At 34.7% G+C, this 27,092-nt stretch overlaps 1 protein-coding gene across 1 annotated transcript in view; it reads left to right on the top strand.

Moving 5' to 3' along the window:
• Positions 1-27,092, top strand: part of THEMIS (thymocyte selection associated) — a 189,089-nt gene that overhangs the window by 43,893 nt on the left and 118,104 nt on the right. Inside the window, exon 2 of the mRNA XM_049652968.1 lies at positions 535-693. Coding sequence (XP_049508925.1) covers positions 535-693 — 159 coding nt within the window. The remainder of the gene's footprint in view (positions 1-534; positions 694-27,092) is intronic.

The following is a 27,092-nucleotide window of genomic DNA, read 5'->3' as shown; positions in this document are numbered from 1 at the left end:
AAAATCAAGAGATTAGATGGACAAAAAATCTTATATTCACAAGGATGAAGAGAAACAGGTTTAATAAGTAGATAGGATGCTCTTAATATAAGGCCCTGTTGTGCAGACCTTCTATCTTTGGATCTTGGATTGTAATACAACCTTGTTTGTAATACATACTTAGATCATTGTTGACTCACAGGAGCTTAATTCTGTGACCCAGCAAAAATAGATCATAAATCCCAGCGAGGGAAGACATGTTTGTAGTTTGACCTTGGAATGATGAGCTAAAGGTGCTGAGGAAACCATAAATCTAATTTACAATAATAACAAAAATAAGGTTGTTTATACTTTGCCCAGTGCATGAAGTGAAAATCTAATATTTTTCTTGGTACATGCTGTACATTTTGCCAAGCTTGATTAAATTCCTATTTAGTAAGTAGGTAGCTAGGAGAGGAACTGAATAAAAACACTTTAGATGAGGCTTTAGACTCTTGCTTTGTTCTTCCTTATTTCTTTTTTTTTAAAGCTGTTTCAACTCTTCCTTTTTTCTAGGTTCCATTTATGAAATGTTTGGAAATGAATGCTGTTTATCAACAGGAGAAGTAATTAAAATTATTGGTCTCAAAATTAAGAAGATCATAGCTGAAATTTGTGAGCACATCGAGGGTTGTGAACGTCCACAACCATTTGAGCTGCCTATGAATTTTCCAGGTACAGTAAATTGCAATGATTTCATATTTGTAAAACTATTGTTAATAGATATATACATCTATACAGTTGAAAACAATACAAAGTGGTAGCTTTTTTTTTCACTCTAGGGAAGTGGGTGAAAAAATTAGAATTCTTTTTTTCCCATACAGTGTTATATGAGTTTCAGATGTACAATATAGTGACTCAGCAGTTCCATACATTACTCAGGGCTCATCTTGATAAGTGTGCTCTTAATCCCCTTCTGTTTAATCCAGTCTCCCACCCACCTCCCCTGTGGTAATCATTGGTTTTTCTCTGTAGTAAGAGTCTTTTTTTTTTTTTTTAATTTGTGTCTTTTTTCTTTGTTTCATTTGTTTTGTTTTTGAAATTCCACATATGAGTGAAGTCATGGTATTTGTCTTTGACTTATTTCACTTAGCATTATACTCTCTAGATCCATCCATGTTGTTGCAAATGGTAAGATTCCATCCTTTATTAGGGCTGAAAATATTCAGCCGTAATATTTTTCCATTATTCCAATATTCATAATAATGAATAATATTCTGTTATATATGTAACTTACTCTAGATATATTTTATATTCCCATAATATCTTGGTCACCAATAACATGTACCTTATTGGATAGTCACTGATGATTTTCTTAAATTTTTTTTTTTCATTATTTTAGAGAAAGAGAGAGGAAGGGGCGAGGGAGAGAGAGAGAGAATCTTAAGCAGGCTCCATGCTTAGCATGGAGCTCGACTTGGGGCTCAGTCCTACATCCCTGGTATCATGATCTGAGCTGAAATCAAGAGTTGGATGCACAACCAGCTAAGCCACCCAGGTGCCCCTGTTGATGATTTTCTTATTTGCCTTATTCTCTAGACCAGGGGTTGGCAAAAGTTTTTTTTTTTTTTTTATAAGAAAACAGATAGTAAATATTTTAGACTTTGCCACCAGATGGTCTCCCTCACAACTATTGCACTCTGATCCTGTAACATGAAAGAAGCTATAGGTGGTACATAAACCAATGGACATGCTGTGGTTCAATAAGAAATAAATTTAAAAAACAGATGTCCAGCAGAGTTTGGCCTGTGAACTGTAGTTTGCTGAACTCTCCTCTAGACTAAAACTTCTGGACAGATAAAATATCACATATATGACTTTGTATATCTAGTACCAAGCACATTTCCAGTAGTTGTTTATTGAATGCATGAATGAATGAATAAATGATGAGCTGAGGAGAGAAATCTAGTAAACATTTACAATATGATGTGATTCATGGTGTGATTGAAATATGCCTGGATTCCATGAGAGTCTTGATAAGGAACATCTAGCTCCTGTTGGCCATGTTTCAACATGGATTTTGAAGTCATTATATCTGAATTCTAGTTCTGCCACTTGTTAGCTGTATAACCTTGCCAAGTTATTTACCCTCCTCTCATGAAAAATGGGAATAATAATTCTATCTCCTAGTGTTTGAGGGAAGATTAAATTTTGAAATATATTTGAAGTGCTTAGAATGATACTTGTCATATAGCAAGGGCTATAAAAATGTGTCAGCTTTTATTACCATTATTATTACTATCATCAGTGGAGTGAAGTTTTTCAGAGCATTTGAAAGAATATTATACTTGGGCTCTGATTTGAAAACTGAAAATAATCAGTCATATGAGGAGAAGATTCTTCCACGTTCTCCAGTATCTTCTTCCTTTCAACTCAAATCTTACCCATCGTTCAGTTCTATTTACTCCTTCCTACCCCCATCCTTTATAACAATGGTCCTCTAACTTGGCTGCACATTGCAATCACCTAGGGAGATTTAAAATATTCTGATGCTTAGGCCACTTCCCTGAGATATTCTGATAGTCTGTAGTGAAGTCTGGTTACCAGAGTTGCCTAAAGCTACCAGGGCGATAATAATGAGCAGTTAAGGTTGCCAACCATTGCTTTATAAGAAGTTTTTCCTAAGTATTCTAATTGGATGTAATAATTTCCTTTTTGAATCACTTTACTCTTTTATGCCTTAATCATTGCATTTATCACATTTTGAATGTAATTGAAATTATTTGTGTGCTTGTCTTATGAGAACCAACTGCTTCGTAGATTACAACATTGCTGACAACAGAATCTGAATCTCTTTATTGGTATAATCCCCACAGTGTTTAGGAGAAGATGTATATAATAAATATTTAGTAAGTTATAATGACTTTCTAGTAGAAAGATTGTTTCTTATTAGAGTAGTGAAAACACCTAATTTTTGGGAATATATATATATTTTATATATTATTATTTATTATATTTAAATGTAATATTTATGATAAGTAATTAGTTTACATGATTATAGAGATTGGCAAATCCAATATCTACAGAGCTGATTTCCCACAAAATCACTTACCTTTTGATTAAGAGTTTAATTTGGGGAGTTGCTATTTAGAATATCTTTTTGAGTTTTCAATTTATATGATAAGCTTGCATCAACTGAGCAACAATTAAAAATATTTACCTACAGGGGCGCAGGGGTAGCTCAGTCAGTTAAGCATCAGACTTCAGCTCAGGTCATGATCTCATGGTTCATGGGTTCAAGCCCCACGTTGTGCCCATGCACTAACAGCTCGGAGCCTGCAACCTGCTTCAAATTCTGTGTCTCCCTCTCTTTTGCCCCTCCCCCACTCACTCTCTGTCTGTCTGTCTCTCTCAAAAATAAATGTTAAAAATTTTTTTTAAGTTTCTAAAAAATATTTATTTAAAAAACTAGCTTTAATGTAACAATCAGGGCTAAAATGGAAAGGTAAAGTGATTGGTGATGATATACTTTCTTTTAAAAGAGGACTCCTAGCTGATGATGAAAGGGATCACAGATATAGGAGTATTTTTGGTACATCAGCTCTAGGGAGAAAGAGAAATTAAGGCCACTAATATTTTTTAAATTAATTTCAATAGAAACATCTCTTTGTTTGTACTCTATTTAAAACTCAATTTAAACTCTCAGAAATTAAACTCAGAAAGTATTTTAATATATATTTTAAACATCCTTTCTTATTTGGCAATTTCCTAAGTTTCCTTTTGTTATTGATTTCTAATTACATTCTATTGTGGTCAGAAGACATACTTTCTGTGGTTTCAATCCTCTTAAATTTTTTGAGGCTTGTTTTATGGCTTAACACATGGCCTACCCTGGAGAAGGTTGCATGTGCACTTGAGAAGAAGGAGCATTTTGCTGTTCAGTGGAGTGCTCTACAGATGACTGTTGGTTTGTAGTGCTGTTCAAGTCTTCTATTTCCTTAAGAATCTTCTGCCTAGATGTTTCTATTATTGAAAGTTCCAACTACTCTTGAAGTTTTCAACTATTACTGTCAACTTTTGCTTCATGTATTCTTGGGCTATGATGTTAGATGTATATGTGCTTATAATTGTTATTCTTCTTGATGAAGTGACACTTTCATTATTATATAGTATTCTTCTTTGCCTCTAGTAAAATTTTTGTTCCAAAGTTTGTTTTTATCTGATTTTAATGTGGTTACTACAGTTCTCTTTTGGTTACTATTTACATGATCTATATTATATTCTTTAACTTTCAGACCATTTGTGTCTCTGAATTTAAAGTATGTTTCTTATGGGCAGCAAACAGTTAGATGATATTTTTAATCTGTTCTGCCAATCTCTGCCTTTTAATTGGAATGTTAAATCCATTTATACTTAATGTAATTACTGATAAAGTAGGACTTACGTCTACCATTTTGCTATTTGTTTTCCATATGTCTGATGCTTTTTGTGTTTTTTGTTAAATAGATGTTTTCTAATGTAACTTTTTTTAAAGATTTTAGTTTTTTAAGTCACCTCTACACTTAATATGGGGCTTGAACCCACAACCCTGAGATCAAGAGTCACACACTCTAGCAACTAAGCCAAACAGGCACCCCTCTAGTGCACCATTTTATATCCCCCACCCTTTTTTTTAAAATTAAAACTCTATTTTATACAGGAGTTTTAGGTTCATAGCAAAACTGAGCAGAAGGTACAGAGATTTTTCATATGATAGCTGCCTCCAAATAGGCATGGCTTCCCCAATATCAAAATACCATAAAATATTTTTGTGGTTTATAGCTCATTTCTTTTTAATGCTGAATATTTCATTGTCTAGATGTGCCACAATTTATTTAGCTATTTACCTACTGAAGAACAACTTGGTTGTTTTTAGTTTTGGCAATTATAAATAAGGCTTCTATAACATTCATGCGGAGGTGATTGCATGGATAAGTTTTCAGCTTGTTTGGTTAAGTACCTAGAAACATAATTGCTGGACCATATGGTAAGAATATATTTAGTTTAAAAAAAAAACCTGCCAACTGTCTTCTGAAATGGCTATACCATCTTGCATTTCCACCAGCAGTGAATGGGAGTTTCTGGTGTTGCACATCCTCATCAGTATTTTGTGTGGTCAATGTTTTGAATTTTGGCTATTCTGGTGTGTGTGTGTGTGTGTGTGTGTGTGTGTGTGTGTGTGTATGTGTGTGTGTGTGTGTGTGTGTGTGTGTATATATATATATATATATATATATATATATATATATACCTTTGATATCTCATCATTGTTTTAATTCTCAATTCCTTAATGACATATGATGTGGAGCATCTTTTCACATGCTTATTTGCCATCTGTATATATTCTTGTGTGAAATGTCTGTTCAGAGTTTTGCCCACTTTTTAAATCAGGTTTTTTGTTTCCTTACTGTTGAGTTTTAAGAGTTTTTGGGTACAAGTCCTTTTTCAGATATTTTCTTCCATTTTGTGGCTTGTCTTCTCATTCTTTTGGCAGCATCAATTACAGAGAAGAACTGTTTTAAAAAAAAAAAAAAAACAGGAGCCTGGCTTGCTAGTTATTTCTTTGCTACATTGTCTTTGGTGTCATAACTAAAAAGTCATCATCAAATTCAAGGTCACCTAGATTTTCTCAAAGTTTTGTTTTTTCAAAAAATTTTTCAAAGTTCATTTATTTTGAGAGAGAGAGAGAGAGATACAGAGAGAGAGAGAGCAGGGGAAGGGCAGAGAGACAGTGAGAGGGAGAGAATCCCAAGCAGGTTCCACACTGTCAGTACAGAGCCTGATGCTGGGCTCATACCCATGAACCATGAGATCATGACCTGAGCTGATATCAAGAGTCAAATGCTTAACCAATTGATCCACCCAGGTGCCCTGATTTCCTCAAAGTTTTATAGATTTGCATTTTACGTTTAGGTTTATGATCCATGTTGAATTTTTTTTGTGTGTGAACAGTGTAAGATCTGTGTCCAGATTTTTTTTTCATTTGGATGTCCAGTTGTTCCAGCACCATTTAATGAAACACATTTCTTTACTGCATTGTACTGCTTTTACTCCTTTGTCAAGCATTGTTTGAGTGTATTTAATTTATTTTACTTATTTAATTTAATTTTATATTTATTGTTTAATGTTTATTTATTTTTGAGAGAGAGAGAGAATGAGCAGGGGAGGGGCAGGGAGAAATAGGGAGACAGAGAATATCAAGCAGGCTCTGTGTTGACAGCACAGACACAGGGCTCAAACTCACAAACTGTGAGATCATGACCTGAACTGGAGTCAATAGACAGATGCTTAACCAACTGAGCCACCCTGAGGCCCCTAACTGTTTTTATTTTAAAATCCACTTGTTCATTACTAGTATATAAGAAAGTGATTGGTTTTTGCATATTAACTTGTTATCCTACAATCTTGCTACACTCAGTTATTAATTTGGTCTATTCTTTCAGATTTTATATATAGACAATCATATTATCTGTGAACATAGTTTTTTTTTGTTCTTCCCAATCAATAGACCTTTTATTTCCTTCCCTTGTCTTATTGCATTAGCTAGGACTTCTGGTACAATGTTGAAAAGGAGTGGAGAGAAGGGACATCCTAGCCTTGTTCCTGATCTTAGTGGGAAAGCTAGTTTCTTAAGTATTATGTTATCAGTAGGTTTGGGCTTTTTTTAGATTTTCTTTATTGAGTTGAGGGAGTTTTGCTCCATTTCTAATTTACTTAGAGTTTTTGTTGTTGTTGTTGTTTTTTCTTTTTACATTGAATGGATGTTGGCTTTTGTCACTTTCTTTTGGCATCTATTGATATGATCATATGATATTCTTCTTAGCCTAATAATGTAATGGATTACATTAATTGTCTCTCAGCTGTTGAACCATCTTTGCATAAAAGGATAAATCCCGCTTGATTGTGGTGTATAATTCTTTTTATAAATTGTTGGGTTTGATTTTCTAATATTTTGTTGAAGATTTTGCATCTATATTTATGAGAAATATTGATATGTAGTTTTTTTCTTATATCTTCTCCCGGTTTTGATACTAGAGTAGTGCTGGTTTCTAAGAAGGAAGTAGGGAGTATTCCCTTTACTTCTGTCTTCTAAAGATGTAAAGAATTGTTATGACTTCTTTCTTTAAATGTTTGGTAGAATTCACCATTGAACCTGTTTAGTCCTGGTGCTTTCTGTTTGGGGAGGTTATTAATTATTGATTCACTTTCACTAATAGACATAGGCCATTTAAATTGTCTGTTTCTTCTTGTGTGAGTTTTGGTAGATTGTGTCTTTCAAGGAATTGGTCCATTTCATGTAGGTTATCAAATTTGGGGCATGGAGTTGTTGATCATAATATTATTTTATTACCCTTTTAATGTCCATGATGTCTTCTCTTTTATTTCTGACTTTAGTAATTTGTATCTTTTCTTTCTTTCTTTTTTTAACCTGGCTAGAGACTTATCTATTTTATTGACATTTCCAAAGAAAAAGCTTGTATTTTTGTTGATTTTTTTCCTATTGATTTCTTCTTTTCCATCTTAATTGATTTTTCCTATAACTTTTATTATTTCTTTTCTCCTGCTTAATTGGGTTTAATTTGTTTTTCTTTCTTCCAGTTTTCTAAGGTGGAAGCTTAGAGACTGATTTTTAGATCTTTCCTCTTTTCTAGTATATTCATTTAATTCAGTCTCCCTCTAAGCAGTACTTTCACTTCATGTCACAGTTGATAAGTTGTTATTTTCATTTTTATTTAGTTAAAAATATTTTAAAATTTCTCTTGAGAATTGTTTTCTTTGACCCCAAGTGTTATTTAAAAAAAAAATTTTTTTTTAACGTTTATTTATTTTTGAGACAGAGAGAGACAGAGCATGAACAGGGGAGGGGCAGAGAGCGAGGGAGACACAGAATCTGAAACGGCTCCAGGCTCTGAGCTGTCAGCACAGAGCCCGACATGGGGCTCGAACTCACGGACCGTGAGATCATGACCTGAGCCGAAGTTGGATGCTTAACCGACTGAGCCACCCAGGCGCCCCCCGCCAAGTGTTATTTATTACAGGGGTGGGCGTAGTTATCTTTCTGTTATTGATTCTATTTTAATCCACTCTGGTTTCAGAGCATCTATTGTATGATTCTATTTTTAGAAATTTGTCAAGATGTTTTATTGCCCAGAATGTGGTCTATATTTGTGAATGTTTCATGTGAGATGGAAAGGAATGTGTAATTTGCTGTTGGATAAGTGTCTATAGATGTCAGTTATATCCACTGATTGATGGTGCTGTTGAGCTCAACTATGTCCTTACTTTTTTCTACCTGTTGGATTTATCCATTTCTAATATAAGCGTGTTAAAGTTGCCAACTATGAATTAGATTAATCTATTTTTGCATGTAGTTCTCCTAGTTTTTGCTTCACATATTTTGACACTTTTTTGCACAGGAATATACACATTAAGGATTGTTATGGCTTCTTGGAGTAGTGACTTTTTATCATTATATAATGCCCTTCTTTATTCCTGATAACTTTTCTTGCTCTGAAGTCTGCTCTGTCTGAAATTAATATAGGTACTCCAGCTTTCTTTGGATTAGTGTTACCATGGTATATCTTTGTCTCTTTACTTTAATCTATATGTGTCTTTATATTTAAAATGGATTTCTTTTTTTTTAATTTTTTTTTAATGTTTATTCATTTTTTGAGAGAGAGAGAGACAGAGCACGAGTTGGGGAGGAGCAGAGAGAGGGAGACACAGAATCTGAAGCAGGCTCCAGGCTCTGAGTTGTCAGCACAGAGTGCAATGCAGGGCTTGAACTCATGAACCATGAGATCATGACCTGGCCGAAATCAGACGCTCAACCGACTGAGCCACCCAGGTGCCCCTAAAATAGATTTCATATAGAAAATATATAGTTGGGTCTTGTCATTTGATTGACTCTGATAATCTCTGTCTCTTAGTTGATGTATTTAGACCATTGACATTAAAAATGATTATTGCTATCCAGGTGACCCTTGAACAATGTAGAGGTTAGGAGCAAAATTCCCCCACACAGCTGAAAATCTGCATATAACTTTTGGCTCCCCTAGAACTTAACTACTAATAGCCTACAGTTGGCTGGAACCCTTACCAAGAACATAGTTTATTAACACATATTTTGTAGGTTATATGTATTATATACTGTATTATTACAATAAAGTAAGCTAGACAAAATAAATTGCTATTAAGAAAATCACAAGGAAAATAATGTATATTTTAGTACTGTACTTAAAAAAAAATCTGTGTATAAATGGACCTGCACATTTCAAACCCATGTTGTTCAAGGGTCAACTATAGTTGCATTAATGTCTGCAGTATTTGTTACTGTTTTCTTTTTGTTGCCTTTGTTCTTTTTTCCTATTTTTGTCTTCCATACATTCTCTGCTTTTTGTGGTTTAATTGAGCATTTTGTATGATTCCATTTTCTCTCCTTTCTTAGCATATCCATTATACTTATTATACTTAAAACTTTTATTAGTGTTTGCTGTATGATTTGCAATATAAATTTACAAATAATCCAAGTCTACTTTCAAATAACACCATATTCCTTCACATGTAGTATAAATACTTTATCATAACAAAATATTCCTAATTCATTCCTCTTGTCCCTTGTATCATTGCTGTGATTCATTTCACTTATACATAAGCATACATAAGCATATACTTATACCTAAGCATACATAATTAAATACATTGCTGATATTATTATTATAAGCTTTTTATCTGTTAGATCAATTAATAATGAGAAAATAAAAGTTTTTATTTTACCCTCACTTATTCCTTCTCTGATATTCTTCTTTTCTTTATGTAGATCCAAGTTTCTGACCTGTATAATTTTTCTTTTCTCTGAAGAACTTCTTTTTACATTTCTTGCAAAGCAGGTCTACTGGCAACAAATTCCCAGTTGTCATTTGTCTGAGAAAGTCCTTAATTCTCCTTCACATTTGAAGGATAATTTGTCAGGGTACAGAATTCTAGGTTGATTTTTTTCTTTCTTAGCACTTTAAATATTTCACTCTACTCTTGTGCTTGCATGATGTCTGAGTATTTGGATGTAATTCTTTGTTCATCTGTATGTAAGGAGTTTTATTCCTGTGGTTTCTTTCATGATGTTTTCTTTATCTTTGATTTTCTGCAATTTAAATATAATATTCCTATGTAGTTGGGGTTGTTTGTTTCCTTGTTTTCATTTATCCAGTTTCGTTTTTCCCCAGCTTCCTGGATCTGTGGTTTGTTGTGTGACATTAATTTGGTGAAATTCTCAGGCATTGCTTCAAATATTTCTTCTGTTCTTATTTCTCTTTCTTTTCCTTCTGGTATTCCCGTTATATAGATGGTACACCTTTTGTTGTTCCACAGTACTTAGCTATTCTGTTATGTGTTTTTGTTTTTGCTTTGCTTTTATGTTTTGGAAGTTTGTATTAATATATTCTCAAGCTGAGAGATTCTTTCTTCAGCTATGTCCAGTCTACTAATGAGCCCATCAAAGACATTCTTTATTTCTGTTATAGTGATTTTGAACTTTAGCACTTAATTTTGGTTCTTTCTTAGGCTTCTCTATTTCTACTTACATTGCCCACCTTTTCTACATTATCTATTTAGGCCCTAGCATATTAATCATAATTGTTTTAAATTCCTGGTCTGATTATCCCAACATCCCTGCCATATCTGAGTCTGATTCTGCAGCTTGCTGTGTCTCTTCAATTGTCTTTTTTGCCTTTTAGTATGCTTTATAATTTTTTCTTGATAGCCAGACATGATGTACTGCATAGAAAGAAACCATAGTTAATAGGACTTTAGTAGTGTAACAGTAAGGTGTGGTAGGAGGGGAAGCATTCTATGGTCCTATGATTAGGTCTCAGTATTTTTATAGACCTGTGCCTCTGAACTATGAACTGCACAAGTGCTTCTCAATCTTGTTCCCCACTCTTTATGTGGGAAAGGGTGGCTACAGTAGAGTTGGGTATTGCCCTTCTCATATGTGGAAGCCTAGAACAGGCTAGATCTGGGTATTTCCATTTCCTCAAATAGAAAGACTGGAGTGGGTTTTAGTTGCATATTTTCTCTAAATGGAAGGCTAGAAGGGGTGTTAGTTGTATATTTTCCTTCCCCCCAGGTCAGTTAGTCCTAATAAAACACCAATCGTGTCTCTTAAGGGCAAGCCTTATTAAGAAGAACAGAATATTCTGACTATTTTGAATTTTTTTTTCCTCTCCCCCTGCCAGAAGCATTAGGAGATTTTTCTCTGATATTTACTGTGAAAGCCTGGTCAAGTTCCTAGAGGTAGAACTTACAAAATTATGAGAGCTTCCCCATGATTGGGACTCTGGAGCTTTTTCTCTCAGACTTGTCCATTCAGAGCTTCTAGCAATTATACTTCATATTTTTCTAGTCTGGTATTGGTTCATATCGAGGTTTCTTCTCTGGTAAGTTGTGGTTCTCTGTGCTTGCCTATCTGTCTCTTCAATTCTGGAGGCATTGGTTTATCCTCTGACCTCACTTCTCTAATGAATCCAAGAATAGTTGCTGATTTTTCAGTTTGTTTGGTTTTTTACTTTTTGCTGGGCAGAGTGGCAGCTTGAAAACTTTTTATATCCAAGGCCAGAAACCAGAAGCCCAATGTTTTTTTCCTATATATATATTTTTGTTGTTGTTGTTTTGTTTTGTTTTTTTTTTTAGTTATTTTTTTTTAGTGGTTGCTTAGGGATTACATTTAGAGTCTTAATTTATAACAATCTAGTTTGGATTAACTAATTTAATTTTAATAATATGTAAAATTGGACTCCTTTGTAGTTCTATTCCCTACCCTATCTTTCTAATTGCTATTATCATGAAAATTATGTGTTTATACATTATGTGCCCACCAACATAGATTTATGATTATTCTTTATGCAATTGCCTTTTAAATTAGATAGGAAAAATATTTGAAAATAAATACACTTAAACTTTATTTTATTTTTACACTGATAGCTACTTTTACTAGTACTTTTTATTTCTTGACCCAGAATAAAGTTACTGTCTTATATCCTCCAGCCTGAAGGATTCCCTTTAAGATTTCTTGTGTGGCAGTTTTGATAGTAATAAATTCTCGCAGTTTTTGTTATCTGGAGATGTCCTAATTTCCTATTTACTTATTTCTTTATTTAAGTGTAGTTAGCACACAATGTGACATCACTTCCTGGTGCACAGTGTAGTGTGACTCCACAATTTCATACATTATGCTATGCTCACCGCAAGTGTAGGTACCATTTGTTGTCATACAACACTATTACAATATCACTGATTATGTTCCTTATGCTGTGCCTTTTATTCCTGTGACATATTTATTCCATATCTGGAAACCTGTATCTCCCACTCCGCTTCACCCATTTTACCCATCTCCTCACACGCGTCCGCGCCGGCAACCATCAGTTTGTTCTCTGTATTTATGGGCCTGATTCTGCTTTTTGTTTGTTTGTTTTTTAGATTCCACGTATGAGTTACCTCATATAGTATCTGTCTTTCTCAACCTGATTTATTTCACTTGGCATAATATCCTCTAGGCCCATACATGTTGTGCAAATGACACAATTTCATTCTCTTTATGGCTGCATAATATTCATACACACACACACACACACACACACACACACACACACACACATATACACACACAGACAGACATTTGCAAGCAAATGTCCATTCATCTGTTGATGAACTCTTAGGTTCCTTCCATATCTTGGCTATTGTCAATAATACTGCAATAAACATAGGCTGCACATATCTTTTCAAATTAGTGTTTTTAATTTTCTTTGGGTAAATACTAGTGGAATTGTTGGCTCATATGGTATTTCTATTTGCAATTTTTTGAGTAACTTTCATTTTTAAAGGATAAATTTTCTGTATACAGAATTGGTTAAAAATTCTTTTTTTTTCAATACTTTAAATATGTCATCCCAATGATTTCTGGCCTTCATGGTTTCAGAGTAGAAATTAACTTTTAATCTTATTGAAAAAATCCATATACTTGATGAGTCTTTTCTGTTCTGCTGTTTCCAAAATTCTCTATTTGTCTTTGGTTTTCAATAGCTTGATCAGAATGACATGAAGCTTCAAGTTTATCCTATTTGGAATGTGTTGAGTTTTTGAATGTGTAGATTAATGTTTTTCATCAAATTTTTGAGGTTTTGGTCATTATTTCTTTAAATAGTCTTTTGATGTCTTTCTCTTCTTCTTCTGGAACACACATTATTCACATATTTATATGTTTGATGCTGTCCCTATGTCTTTGAGACTCTGTTAATTTCTTTTTGTACTTTTTTATTTTTGTTTCTCAGAATGAATAATCTCAACTGACCATCTTAAAATTTTATTTATATTCCCTATTTGGTAAGACTTCATTTTAATACTTCCTTTTTAGTTCTTTAGACATAGTTTTCTTTATTTTTTGAAGACATTTAAAATAGCTTATTTAGAGTCTTTCTCTAGGAAACCTAATGTCTGGGCTTCCTCAAGAATAGTTTTTATTGATTGCTTTTTTCCCCTAGTGGATGGGTCACACTTTCTTGTTCCTTTGCCTGTTTCATAGTTTGTTTTGAAAGTTGGATATTTTAAACAATATAATTTGGCAACTCTAGAAATTGAATTTTCTCCCCTCCTTAGGGTGTTTTGTTATTGCTGGTTGTTGAATGATTTTTTTGAACTATATATGTGAAGTCTGTGTTCTTTGTCATGTGGAGCCACTGAGTCTCTGCTCAGTTAGTTTGGTGGGCAACTAATGCCTGGACAGAGATTTCCTTAAACAACTGGAAACAGGAGTTCTCCCAGTCCTTTTTGAGGGGCTCAGTGTTCATTTGGGGGCATGCCTTCTACACTCAGTCAGGCAGGTAAAAACTCTTGTTTGTTTGCTCATGTAGAGCCTCAAAGTCAGCTGGGTTTGAGAGCTGAGGACTTTCTCAGGTCTTTCTTAAACATCCATACAGTCCTACACATGTATGTGGTTTTCTAGATTACGAGGACTATATTAGAACTTTTCAACACTTTTTTGACATCTTATTTCTCAGCTTTTCCCTTTAAACTTTTTTGGTTAGCCTATTTTTTCCCCAACTGTTACACATCACCGCAGGCAGTCACAAAAATTAAATAATTATCTCTTATTGTTTTTGACACATGATCCCTAGGAAAAGTCTTTTCCCACTGAGTGAGCTCAAAATGAGATCAAATAAAGACAATGTTGCAAGTAGAATCTTCCAGGTAGTCACCAGACATGTCAAAAAATAACAATTCCCTGAGAATGAACTCTGAAAGATTTCCAGCTCCTTTCTGCCCGCTCTTGTGACTGCTGCACTGGGGGTTTTGCTATGATTGCAAGCTGTTAGTTTCACTATGAATTTGAAAGGGATGGGGAGGGTGGAATACTGCAAGTTAAATTGTCACAAAGTTTGCTGTTTTTAACCAAGATTCAGCAATTTTTTTCTTCAATACATGCTCCCCAGATTGCTGTAATCCTTTGGCTAATTTACAAAGTTCTTGAAAAAATTAATTCTGACCATTTGTTTTTTTACCCAGTTACTCCATTGCTTTTATAAAGGAGGAGATAATTTTCAGAGGTCCTTATTCTATCATACTTGCTGCCATCATCTACCCTACTATGATAAAGTATGTTAACACAGATCTTAATTTCTCATTGTAATTTAAAAGTTTTGATGAGGATGATCATACCCTTGGCAAGGGTGCCCATGAAGAGTATTTCTTTGTTAATAAAGATGCTCTACTCGGGGTGCCTGGGTGGCTCAGTCGGTTAATCGTCCGACTTCAGCTTAGGTCTTGATTTCACAGTTTGTGAGTTTGAGCCCGCGTCAGGCTCTGTGTGGGCAGCTGAGTCTGGAGCCTGCTTTGGATTCTGTGTCTCCCTCTCTCTCTGCCCCTCCCCCACTCACACTCTGTTTCTCTCTCTCTTTCTCTCTCTCTCTCTCTTTCTCTCTCTCTCTCTCTCTCTCTCTCTCTCTCTCTCTCTCTCTCTCCCCCTCTCTCTCAAAAACAAATAAACATTTAAAAAATTAAAAAAAATAAAGATGCTCTACTGAAAAAAGTTACCCACCCTTTGACCAGTAAATATGGCTTTGTAGATGCTCCAGTAAGTGGAAGGAAGCTCAAGCAACTGTCCAGAAAGGAAAGCTTTGTAGGGATTTGGTGAGATGCTTCCAGGGGACAAACTGGAGTTGATTTTTGCTAAGTGTGAATGGGGAGCTAAACTTGCGATATATATTGCTGGTTGCATTCTATGTTCGTGTTACATTTCCATATGTCTATTTTGTCACTTCAAAAACTGTTCAGTATATTAAAAAAATAAAGAGCAATTATTTAAGTCCTTTATAGAAATAAACATACTGCTTTAGAAGTATAATTTTTCTTTTTTTAATGTTTGTTTATTCATTTTGAGAGAGAGAGAAAGAGAGCAAGTGGGGGAGGGACAGAGAGAGAAGGGGAGAGAGAATCCTAAGCTGACAACACAGCACCCATTGTGGGGGTTGAACCCACAAATGTGAGATTATGACCTCAGCTGAAATCAAGAGTTGGACACTCAACGCACTGAGCCACCCAGGTGCCCTAATTTGTTCTTTTAGAAGACAGCCATCTTGACTGAGACACTTTTTCTGAGCTAGAAAACATGCCATTCTTGCCAAGCACAACAAAAATATATATCCTGATATTTGGTAGTGGATTACATTATCCCCATAGATTGATAAATCATATAATGTTTGGGTTATAGTGAAGTTTCAAATTTCAGATTACTTCCTGGAAAGATCTTTCTTTCTAATGTTATAAAGCATGAATACTAAATGCCTTCTCTTTAGACATAAGAAATTTCCTGGGAGGAAGTGTTACAAAGAAGAAATACATTTTTTTGGTAATCAGAGTCCTGCCACTCCCAACAGCAGGTTTACACAAGTGTCTCTAAACCATGTCCAAGAACGGTTGTGGTAGCATCTGTAAAACCACTGTTAAAGTTATATAGCCAGGTTGAAGTTTTCTGTTTGAATTTATAGGTCATACTCCATGAATTTTATCACTGTGTGGAATGATTTTGCTGGAAGGTGGAAGCATGTAAGAAAATGTGATAGTAAGGCTTAGAGATAGAACATTCTCTACTACCCTACACACACTTAAATTAGAATCCTGATGATGTGCTGAGCACTGTTCTAAATACTTTCATGGGGGCGCCTGGGTGGTGCAGTCGGTTAAGCGTCCGACTTCAGCCAGGTCACGATCTCGCGGTCCGTGAGTTCGAGCCCCGCGTCAGGCTCTGGGCCGATGGCTCGGAGCCTGGAGCCTGTTTCCGATTCTGTGTCTCCCTCTCTCTCTGCCCCTCCCCCGTTCATGCTCTGTCTCTCTCTGTCCCAAAAATAAATAAAAAACGTTGAAAAAAAAAAAATTAAAATAAATAAATAAATAAATACTTTTATGTATGTATATATTATCCATGTGTATCCATATGTATTATCCATATGTGTATGTATCCATATGTATGTGTGTGTATATGTATATCTGTATAACTAATTGAATTCACATTTACATATGAGAAAATAAGGAACTTGCCCAAGGCCAAATAGTTGTTAAGCGGTTCCATTGATTCTATGTTAGCACTCTCTGATATAACATAAAATATAATATAAGACTCTACATTCATGTTCCTTCAAGTTCATTTATAGGGCTGTTCCAGGAGGCTTCAGTTCTTTGATACATGCCCACTCTAGAAAGCTCCTTTTGAGTGAATGATCTGAGAATTAGAGAAATGGCAAGACAAAAATCATAGTCTTTCACTTCTGCTGTTTTCTTTTGATCACACAAATGCTGGTGCATGCTAGGGGGAGACTGCACAAGGGTGGAGGAGGCAGGAATCCCTGGGGCCTCTCTTGAAGGCTACCTGGCTCAGACATTTAAATAAATAAAAAAAGCAAAGCAAAACAAAAGGAGAGAGAGAGAGTGGTGAAATTAATTTTAATAAAATATCTTATTGACAATGTGTATCTAAATATTATGCTTTTAACATCTAATCAATATAAAAACTATTGAGATATTTCACATTCTTCTCATGCCAAGTCTTCAAATGCAGATATGTTTTCTAACTCCTGGTACCTCTCGATTCAGGCTACGCTAGTTTCAAGTAGCCATATTTCAAATGCTCCGAACAGTGCCTCTAACAGTAGTAGTGTATTGGAGAAGCACCAATACGGATGTAAACAGTATAATTCCAGAGTCTGTGCTTTGAAGCACTTCTTGCTTAATCATAGAAAAAAAGTGAAATGATTTTTTTGTCAGCCAACATCAGGGTTATGATGAAGATCCAAAGATGCCTTGGATATGTGGCATCCTTCCTAATTTTTCTGTCATATGCAGTAAGCATTGTGATATTAAAATGAACTAAATCGATCCCTGTCCTAAAATAACATGAAATAGGAATTTTTAGATGACTTAGAAAGTTCACTAACTATAAAATTTCCTTCATATGTTTAATGGATTTAAATCATATCTTAAAGATGAGCTTCAGGCAGTGCTTCTTACTTAAAAAGAATTTCTACAGGCAAATGGATAAACGGATTTTATCTGTCAGGTGGGCAGTCCATTCCAAAGCGCCATGCAGCTGCCAAGTTCAATTGCCACACTTTTGTAAATGCAGTCAGTAATGAAGCAGTGAGTCCAAATGAAAGCAGCAGTTTATTTCTCATGGCACAACAGACAGCATTATCTTCATGCTTTAGTGTCCCGTCAGCCCCATGTGTGTGTGTGTATGTGTGTGTGGGGGGTGATAATAGAGTAGGGTCGGGTGGGTGCTAAATGCACAGCAGAGGAACAGTAAGTTTAGGAAATCCCAGACATGGAAGCTGCTTCTGGCAAACTGGCCAATCTTTGCCCTCTAGGAAAACATTGTTTTTATTATCCTGGAATGTAAGAAACTCTTTAGGGAGGAGGAAGACGACTTTGCTATCCTAGAATGTCTCTCGGGAGGGAGATATTCTCTCACTTTTCTGCTGGTCAGGAAATAAAACCTCCAGCTTCTGAAGCATGTAGACATGCCATGGAGAATTATCTTCCAAAATCTCTCTCTTCTGAACAGTAAGATTCTTTTCAAAATCATTTTAATTATAAATGTGAAAAGTACAGAAAAGTACTAAGAACAATCAGTGGCAAAAGTTGGATTAATAATAGAATTATTTCTTCAAAAAATTCAGATTAAATGACTAAAATTTATGAAACTGTTTCTTTTATGCCTTATCAAAAATAGTATGTTCACTTTTTCAAAATGAATTTTCCCTTTGTTTCATTTGGAACACTATGTGCTTAATTGTAGACAACATATAATATTACATTCAATGGCCATTCGTTATATGTTTTATGTACCATTGAAATGACTAGATCTTTCATGTTTAGCCATTTTATGATTGTAGGTATCTGTTTGACTAAAATATCAGTTTCTAAAAGGACCTAATAGGAAAATTGTTATGCAAAAAATATTTAAAATATATTTACTAGATTTATAGTTGAATAACCTTTTTATCTTTTTTTTTTTTTTGAAGGATTTCTGTTAAAAGAAGCAAGATATAGTGCAGAAATTGCTCCTATTTTCCCATCTGGATGTTATGATCACATAGGATTCAGAAAAGCCCTAAATAGGGCTTCTTGCCTTTTGGATAATTTGCTATTCAAGGGATCATGGGATATTCTTCCAAATTTTCTGGGTCAGCCTCTCTTAAGGCTCCTCTTCCCACTGTGCTCACTTAGGCAAAATAAATTGAGTTATGTCTACTATACAAAATATTTTCCTAAACAAAAAAGGAGTATTCTGCATATACTGTACAAGAAAATCTGAAGCAATCTAAATGCACAAGAAATGCAGGTTTTTACAGTAATTTTCAGTTCCTTTCGGGGGGGGGCTCTTTTTCTTCTATTCTTTAGTATGCAATCAAATTACTTCTCTAAATCCTTGATCTTTGGATAACTAAAATGTATATTATCTGGAAGATAAGAGACTTTGCAATTCTAGGTTAAAATGTTCTTTTCACTCACCTATATACATTTTATCATCAGCCCAGAAGTCTGTCAGAAAGATTATTTTAAAATAGGCTTTTTTACAACTGGCATTTTTCCATAAGTTTTCATAGTATTGCTATCTTATGTACATCTTCTAAAAATCTGTCTCATCACATTTTGCTCTTACCATCCTCTTTTCTACATGCATAATTACTCTAAAGCTTTTTCTGGTGTTATTTCAATGTTATCACCATAGAGAGACTCTCATGAGAAGAATCAGATTGTCCTTAAAACATTGTCTACTCAGGTCTTCAGTTCCTTGACTCTCTTAACTGAACATTGATAAAGCACACTACTATATTTTTTCATAATTACATGCTGGTGATTTAGAGGTTCTGCCATTGGAACAAAAGCTTTTTAAAAATAGACTTTATTGGGGCGCCTGGGTGGCTCAGTCGGTTAAGCTGCCGACTTCGGCTCAGGTCATGATCTCGCGGTCCGTGAGTTCCAGCACCGCGTCGGGCTCTGTGCTGACAGCTCAGAGCCTGGAGCCTGTTTCAGATTCTGTGTCTCCCTCTCTCTGACCCTCCCCTGTTCATGCTCTGTCTCTCCCTGTCTCAAAAATAAATAAAACGTTAAAAAAAATTTTTTTTAAATAAAAATAAAAAATAAAAATAGACTTTATTGTGAAGAACAGCTTTAGGTTCACAGAAAATTAAACAGAAGGTACACAGATTTCCCATATGCCTACTACCCCCACATATATATAGCCTCCTCCATTATCAATGTCCTCTGACAGAGTAGAACTCTTGTTATAATTGAGGAAACTACCTGGATGCATCATAAACACCCAAAGTTCAAAGTTTACATTACGGTTGACTCTTGGAGTAGTACATGGGTTTACACAAATACAGTGACATGTCTCCATCACTATAGTATTTACAGACTATTTTCACTGTCTTAGCAACCCTCTGTGCTCCTCCTGTTCATACTTCTTCCCTTACAACTCCTGGCAACCACTGATCTTTTTACAGTTTCCAGTTTTGTCTTTTTCCAAAATGTCATACAATTGGGATCATGGCATACGTAGCCTTTTACAGGTTGGCTTCTTAAACTTAGTAATAGCGTTCCAAGTGTCCCCCATGTCTTTTCATGGCTTGGTAGCTCATTTCTTTGTAGTGCTCACTAATATTGCATTGTATGGATGTACTACAGTTTATTTATCCATTCACCTACTGAAGGACATCTTGGTTATTTCTAGGTTTTGGCAATTGAATAAAGCTGCTATAAACATCCATGTGCAAGTTTTAGTATGGACATAAGGAACACAACTTTTTAAAGTAATAAAATGTATTGATTTTTTTCAGTTTTACAAATACCACATATATCTTGTAGAACATTAGAAAATGGAAGAAAATGCAGTGAAGTAAATTAAAGTTCCCTATAATCTCATCACCAAAGCTATCTTGCGTGAATCAGTTTGATACATTTCCTTCCATTGTTTTCCAGTATATTGTACATGCACATACATATAGACATATGTTTTCATATAATGGGAAACAGGCCTGTTTCTTTAAAAAAATTTTTTTAATCTTTATTTTTAAGAGAGACAGAGTGTGAGCAGGGTAGAGGGCAGAGGGAGAGGGAGACACAGAGTCTGGAGCAGGCTCCAGGCTCTGAGCTGTCAGCACAGAGCCTGACGCAGGACTCAAATTCAGAAACTCCAAGATCATGACCTGAGTGGAAGTCGGATGCTTAACCAACTGAGCCACCTAGGCACCCCTGAACAAGCTTGTTTCTGAGGCTTTGCCCATGTGATTAAATACTCTTTAGAACATGATTTTTATTTTCTATATAATAGGAAATACATTCTATGTAATAGTTTTTCATATGCATATACTGTAATTAAATCCATCTGTCCTATTACAAGCAGCTTTTTAACTCGAGTTTTGTCTGCACTTCTGTTTATTATAACAATTTCATGTATATGAAATTATGACTTCAGAAATAAAAATGTTTTATAGGTTTTTTTTTAAGTTTATGCATTTATTTTGAGAGAGAGAGAGAGAGCATGTGTGTGCATGCAGGAGCAGGGTTGGCGCAGAGAGAGAAGGAGAGAGAGAATTCCAATCAGGCTCAGCACTGCCAGCATAGAGCCCAACTCCGGGCTTGAACCCACGAACCGAGATCATTACCTGAGCCAAAATCAAGAGTAAGACACATAGAAGACTGAGTCACCTATGCATCCCATTTTTAAAGATTTTGATGTGTATTGCAAAATCATATTTGATAAATAATCTGCCAGTGTACTTTCTACCAGGAACTAATGAAAGGACCAATTTAACTGCTTTTTTGAATCTACGACTTAACTGTTTATCCTTTCCCCCTCCGATTTTTAAAAAATAATGACTTTATTGAGTTATAATTTATGTAGCATAAAATTCAGCTGTTTAAAGTATACAATTCAGTACTTTTAGTGACCCTGTCTCAGGTTTTGTTTTGTTTCGTTTTTCTTTTTTAGCAACATGAGTTTTAAAAACCTTTAAAATCCTAGAAAATGGAGGGCCTGACACAGGGTGGTAGAAGGTTACACTGCCAGAAGTGCAAGTGGGCAGGGACCCTGGGTGGCTCAGTAAGTTAAGTGTCTGACTCTTGGTTTATGGTTCAGGTCATGTTCTCATGGTTTCGTGAATTCGAGACCCGCATAAGACTCTTTGCTGACAGTGCGGAGCCTCCTTGGGATTCTCTCTCTCTCTACCCCTCCCCTGCTCATGCTGTCTCTGTCTTTCTCAAAAGAAATAAACTTTAATTAAGTAAAAAAAAAAAAAAGATGTGCAAGTGAGTTTACCAGGATAACAAGATAAAAAATGTATAGAAAGCAAATACATATAAAATATGTACATAAATATACTTTATATATAGAAGAATATATAAACACAGTCATAACTTCTCAATTATAATCCTTTAGAATATGTAAGGATAATCTATTTAAAACAGCAAGGTAAAAGCATAGAACAACTAGACTTAATATCTTTACAACCTAGTGTAAGAAATATTATAAGGCTTGAACTTATTATTTACTTATGTACTTACAATATTGTAAAAGCTTACTTACTCATTAAAAACAAAAAAGAAAAAAATAAAAACAAAAAACATTTTAAGTGCTTGAATCAGAAAACTGAATATTGTGCATATATGTATATATATGTATCAGTTACACATGAATTAATTTGTGAGATTAACACAATGGTAAACATAATTCCCATATTATAACCATAATTATTATATCATAATAAGAAAGTAATTCTAAGGTTCATGTGGGAGAATAAGCATGTGAAAATATTTAAGGAAATATTAAAAAGAAACCAATAAGGGAATATTTGTCCTGCTAATACTAAAGCCTATTACAAAGTTATAGTAAATTTTGCTGAATGTTATTTATAGAAAATAAAAAACTGAATTAATGCATTCATAACAGTGATACTAATTATAGAAGCATCAAAGCAATGCTTTGAATTTGACTCTAGTGACTCTGAATTTAATATTCATTTATAGCTCTAAAATAGACCTTCATATAGAGTATTACTTTCTAGTTGATGAAGTTGGTACTACCTGCCTGGGGTTAAGGAAAGTTATTTAGCAAATTATTGTAGTATGGTTATCAATCTAGGAAACAACAAATGAAATTGGATCATCACCTTAATACCACATAGCAAAGGAAATTTGAAGTAGATGAAAAAGTTACATTTTAAGTAAAACTATTTTATTTGATACAAGTTTCAGATTATAAATATAATGAAAAACCATAAAGAAACAATGTATTTTATTACATAAAATGGAATTTCTGCATGTCAGAAAAGTAAAGGGTAAAAAAAAAAAAACAGTTAATAACAAACTGCCACAATTGCAAAAAAACTTGATATCACTAAAATGTAAACAAAAAACCAATTAGTCTAGTAGACACTACTGGGAACCACCCATACAAATTAGTTTGGACACAATGTAAATTAAAACAATAACGACAACATTTCCACATATTTACTAAGTTTTATAATTAGGATTATAAAATTGAGAAAGATATTATCAAATGGTTACTCTCAAACCCAACTGAAGGGTGTATAGAATGTTATAACCTCCCTCAACATAAATTTGATACTCTGTTTAAAGAGCCATCTGCCACTCAATTGGCAAATGTTTCTTTTGTACATGTATAGAAATAGTGATTGATGGCAGAGATACACTTATGTCTTGGTCCCAGTCGCCTGGAACTAGTTGTCTGCCTGGAAAACAGCCCTTGACTCAGTGATTGCACTTATTAGAGTAAACTCTAAGGGAATAATCATCTTAGAATTATTTGTAATAGCAAAATAATGGAATCAATTTAAATGCCCAATAGTGCAGAAAAAGACAAGTATACATTCCTTATAACATACTATTACAGCCATTAGAAATCCTACTTGTGAAAAATATTTTAAAACGTGAGGTTTAATCATGGTTCAATGTTTAACGAAGCAAGTGGAATCCAAATGAATGTATATGATATAGTTTCAATGTTGTTAAAGCATTTCTATCTCTATTGATATGTATGTCAAGATTTAAAAAAATACCAAAATTTTAAGACTGGATGATCTCCTTGATGTGTTTTAGTTCATCAGTTTACTAATTTCCTTATTTATAAAGTTAGGAAATATGAATACTCTTTATGTCATAAAATTCTTCCAAGAAGAAAAAAATGAAATGATCATTAAGTGCATACTACAAACATTGGTCTATAGAAACTACTCAATGATTTTAATTATTTTTGTTATTAATCTTGTTATCTTAGAAAATTTAGAGGGGCTCCTCCTCTGTGTCATGAGACCCAGTGTGGGGTTCTTATTTCAGTTCTGTTTTCCTTACTATGAAAGTAACTCCCTGGCTTTGGGGGCAGTTAATCTATTATTCTTAGTTTTTGATGGTATTGTAAGTTTTCATCTTTTTCTATCATATTCTGTGTCTCTTTGCAAAAGAAAGAGAAGCCAGGGACTTTCATGTCCAGCCTGCTAGACAGTTGATATTTAAATTCCTCTTGATCACATAAAAACCGTATAAAACTCTAATTCATTTATCTTCAGTGTCTAAAATGATCAACAAGAGCAAGTCCAGTCTCTCTGGTCTTTCCAGCAAGCTACAGTCTGGGCCAATCTCTGAATAGCCTGAGGCAGCTCCACAGGCATTTCCTGCACCAGATCTCCCAATACTCTAAAGAAACTCATCTGGGAACTTCTCAGAACTCTTGCTGACTAGATATCAGGTCTGATCTTCTGTATGGGATCCGAGAAGCTGCTTTCCAGAGCCAATCCAGTGGGCCTCGTGGTGGACTAGCCAGTTGAAGATCCATTGCCCATTTTCAAATTCATATTATTCAGGTTTTTTGTTGCTTAGTAATATGGAATCAAGAGGATGTGCCTACGAAGAAAATGTTCCTTTTTAGATGCTGGCGAATTTAGGGAAAAAAAGTTCAGTTTTCTTTATTGTGCAAATCAAAATCTATTTAAATCATAAGCTCTGAAATCCATTTAAAACTTATGGTTGCATCAGGAAATTATGTCTCTTCCTAATTTGAATTTAATGTAAACTGATTTTTAATTGTTTTGTATAACCATGAGTAACAGATATTTTTGAACACTGCATGGTAAAAATCAGCAAATATGTCAGACAAAGCACAACATTAAAGGAAATACTACAGCATATGTTGACAGTTATAGAAGGATTGCTGCTGTTTTCACCCTTCACACCAGAATAATTTTTTCAATATTTACCTCCCATGTGTAGAGAGGGAAACATATGGGGCTTTACATAATCGTAAGCATAAACAGGTGGCTACTTAGGTACATTTAATTTGCAGGCAACAGCAATACTGAAAAACGCAATCAGCGCCACATGGCTCCCCAACTCCTTCCACTAACAGTCCATTAGCAAAATTAAGATCATTAAAATAGAGGGAGGGTATACTCCTCAGTCATTTGGCTTCAACCACCTTTCAGGGCCATGAATAAAACACATTTTCAAAAATGCATTGGCATTTTGCTGTTCCTTTTGTTCAAGGGAACTTCAGCAACTGTGTATAATGTATACCTCGTGAATAACTACAAGCAGCACAATATTTGCATTTAAAATTTGCTTACATCTCCCTGTAATCTGCTCATTATGGGCTTAAAATTATGGTAGTTAAATTCTAAGCAATTTATCAAAGCATGGGGTCAGACAGACTCCTCGAAGCAGCCTGGAAATATTTCCCCAAAGGCAGTCCACCTCAAGAGGTCACCTAAGGCTCATTTCCATATTCTAACACCCTGGCCAAATCTGTAGACATGATTGTGGCTGGGATTTTTTGCTCAGTCTCTTTCAGATGCTACATTGTAGATTCCATATATTTTGTCCCATCTAATGTGATACAGACTGGAATATTTATCTTGTCCTCTTTGACCACGTAAAGACTAATCTCTCTGACCTTATAATCATTTCACAAAGGTTTAGAATTCCAGAGTTAAAGAAAATGAGTAGGAAGAATAACTATTATTTATTATTATTATTATTATTATTATTGTCATCATCATCATTATTTTGCCTTTTGGGGGCTTGCTATGTGTGAAGGAATCTCTAAGCATGTGATAGATGATATAATTTTCTCTGTTATATAGAAAAGGACATTAACTGTAGTCCTGAGAGTGTAAGTTCTCAGGTTTACACAGGGATGAGAGGCCTGAAGCCAGAATTCAACCCAGGCTGTTGAAATTAACAATTAATATTTTTTAAACCACTCCACTTTACTATTGGGATAGTTGTGTATTGCTGACCCTGAAAATTCTGTTGCCTAAAATTATCACCCAAGGCCAGGAATAATAAATGTGTAGTATTTTTGAAGAACCTCCTAAAAAGGCCTAGTGAGAGATTTTGGGGTGCCTGAGGTCTAGGGGGGTTCTTTCTAGTCCTGATGCCTCTGTGTGTATTCCCATAACACAAGGGGCATGCTCTGAAGAACTAAAGGGTCCAGGGAGCTGTGCTCTTGCCAAGGTTTGTGAGAAGTTCTCATATTCTGTCTCCTCTTTGTTGCTCTTCCTCACTGCTTGGGAGAGAGAAAACTTTAGCATGAACAAGTATGTATGACACATTGTTAAGCTAAGATGATAACAGAGTTTTGGCATAGATGTCGAGTTACATCATCAAGACCTAACATTAATGTAAATTATCTGTTAAACACCCAAAATGTATTAAATATTACATAGTCACTCTTTCAAGGAGTTTAAGTGTTCCTGGGAAAGTAAGTTTTTTGCTTGTTTGCTTTTGGGTTTTTTTTTTTTTAATGCAAAATTTGAATCAAAGAGATAAACATCTAGATAAATTTTTAGATAAAAATCTAAAGATTTTCGGGGGTGTTTTGAACATTTTTTTAAATGTTAATTATTTTTCGGAGAGAGAGAGACAGAGCACAAGCAAGGGAGGGGGGGAGGGGGAGGTGCAAAGAGAAAAGGAGACAGGAATCCTAAGCAGGCTCTAGGCTCTGAGCTGTCAGCATAGAGCTCTATGTGGGGCTTAAACTTATGAACTGTGAGATCATCTCCTGAGCTCAACGGACTGAATCACCCAGGTGCTCCATAAATCAGAAGATTTTATGATTTATTCTTTTTATCTCCAGGTAAAAGAACTGTTAAAAACTGCTAGTAGCAGTTACAGATAATTTTGATGCCATTGTAAATGTAAAGATATTCAAACACAGGAATTCTACAGTCTCAGTTAATCTCATTTAACATTTAACAAACATGGTCACTGTCTTTGATATTGCTCCCCCTCTCTCAAATACTCAGTAAATTACTATGCAAAATTTTGTTACCTTAAACTTTGACTTTCCTTCACATTTCTTGTTTCTGCCCTTCTAGCAAGATTCTTCTGTCTTCTTCTATAAAGACTTTTGGGGTCACTCATTAGTTGCTGATGTTTACTAATCCTATAATTGGCTCTGAGTAATCTGGACAATTTTCTCACAGTTTGGACATTGTTATTATTATTATTAATTTCAATCCTTTGCTCAAGGA

Source organism: Panthera uncia (assembly GCF_023721935.1).
Source record: "Panthera uncia isolate 11264 chromosome B2 unlocalized genomic scaffold, Puncia_PCG_1.0 HiC_scaffold_24, whole genome shotgun sequence".
NCBI lineage: Eukaryota > Metazoa > Chordata > Mammalia > Carnivora > Felidae > Panthera > Panthera uncia.
This window is presented reverse-complemented; position numbering and strand designations above follow the sequence as displayed.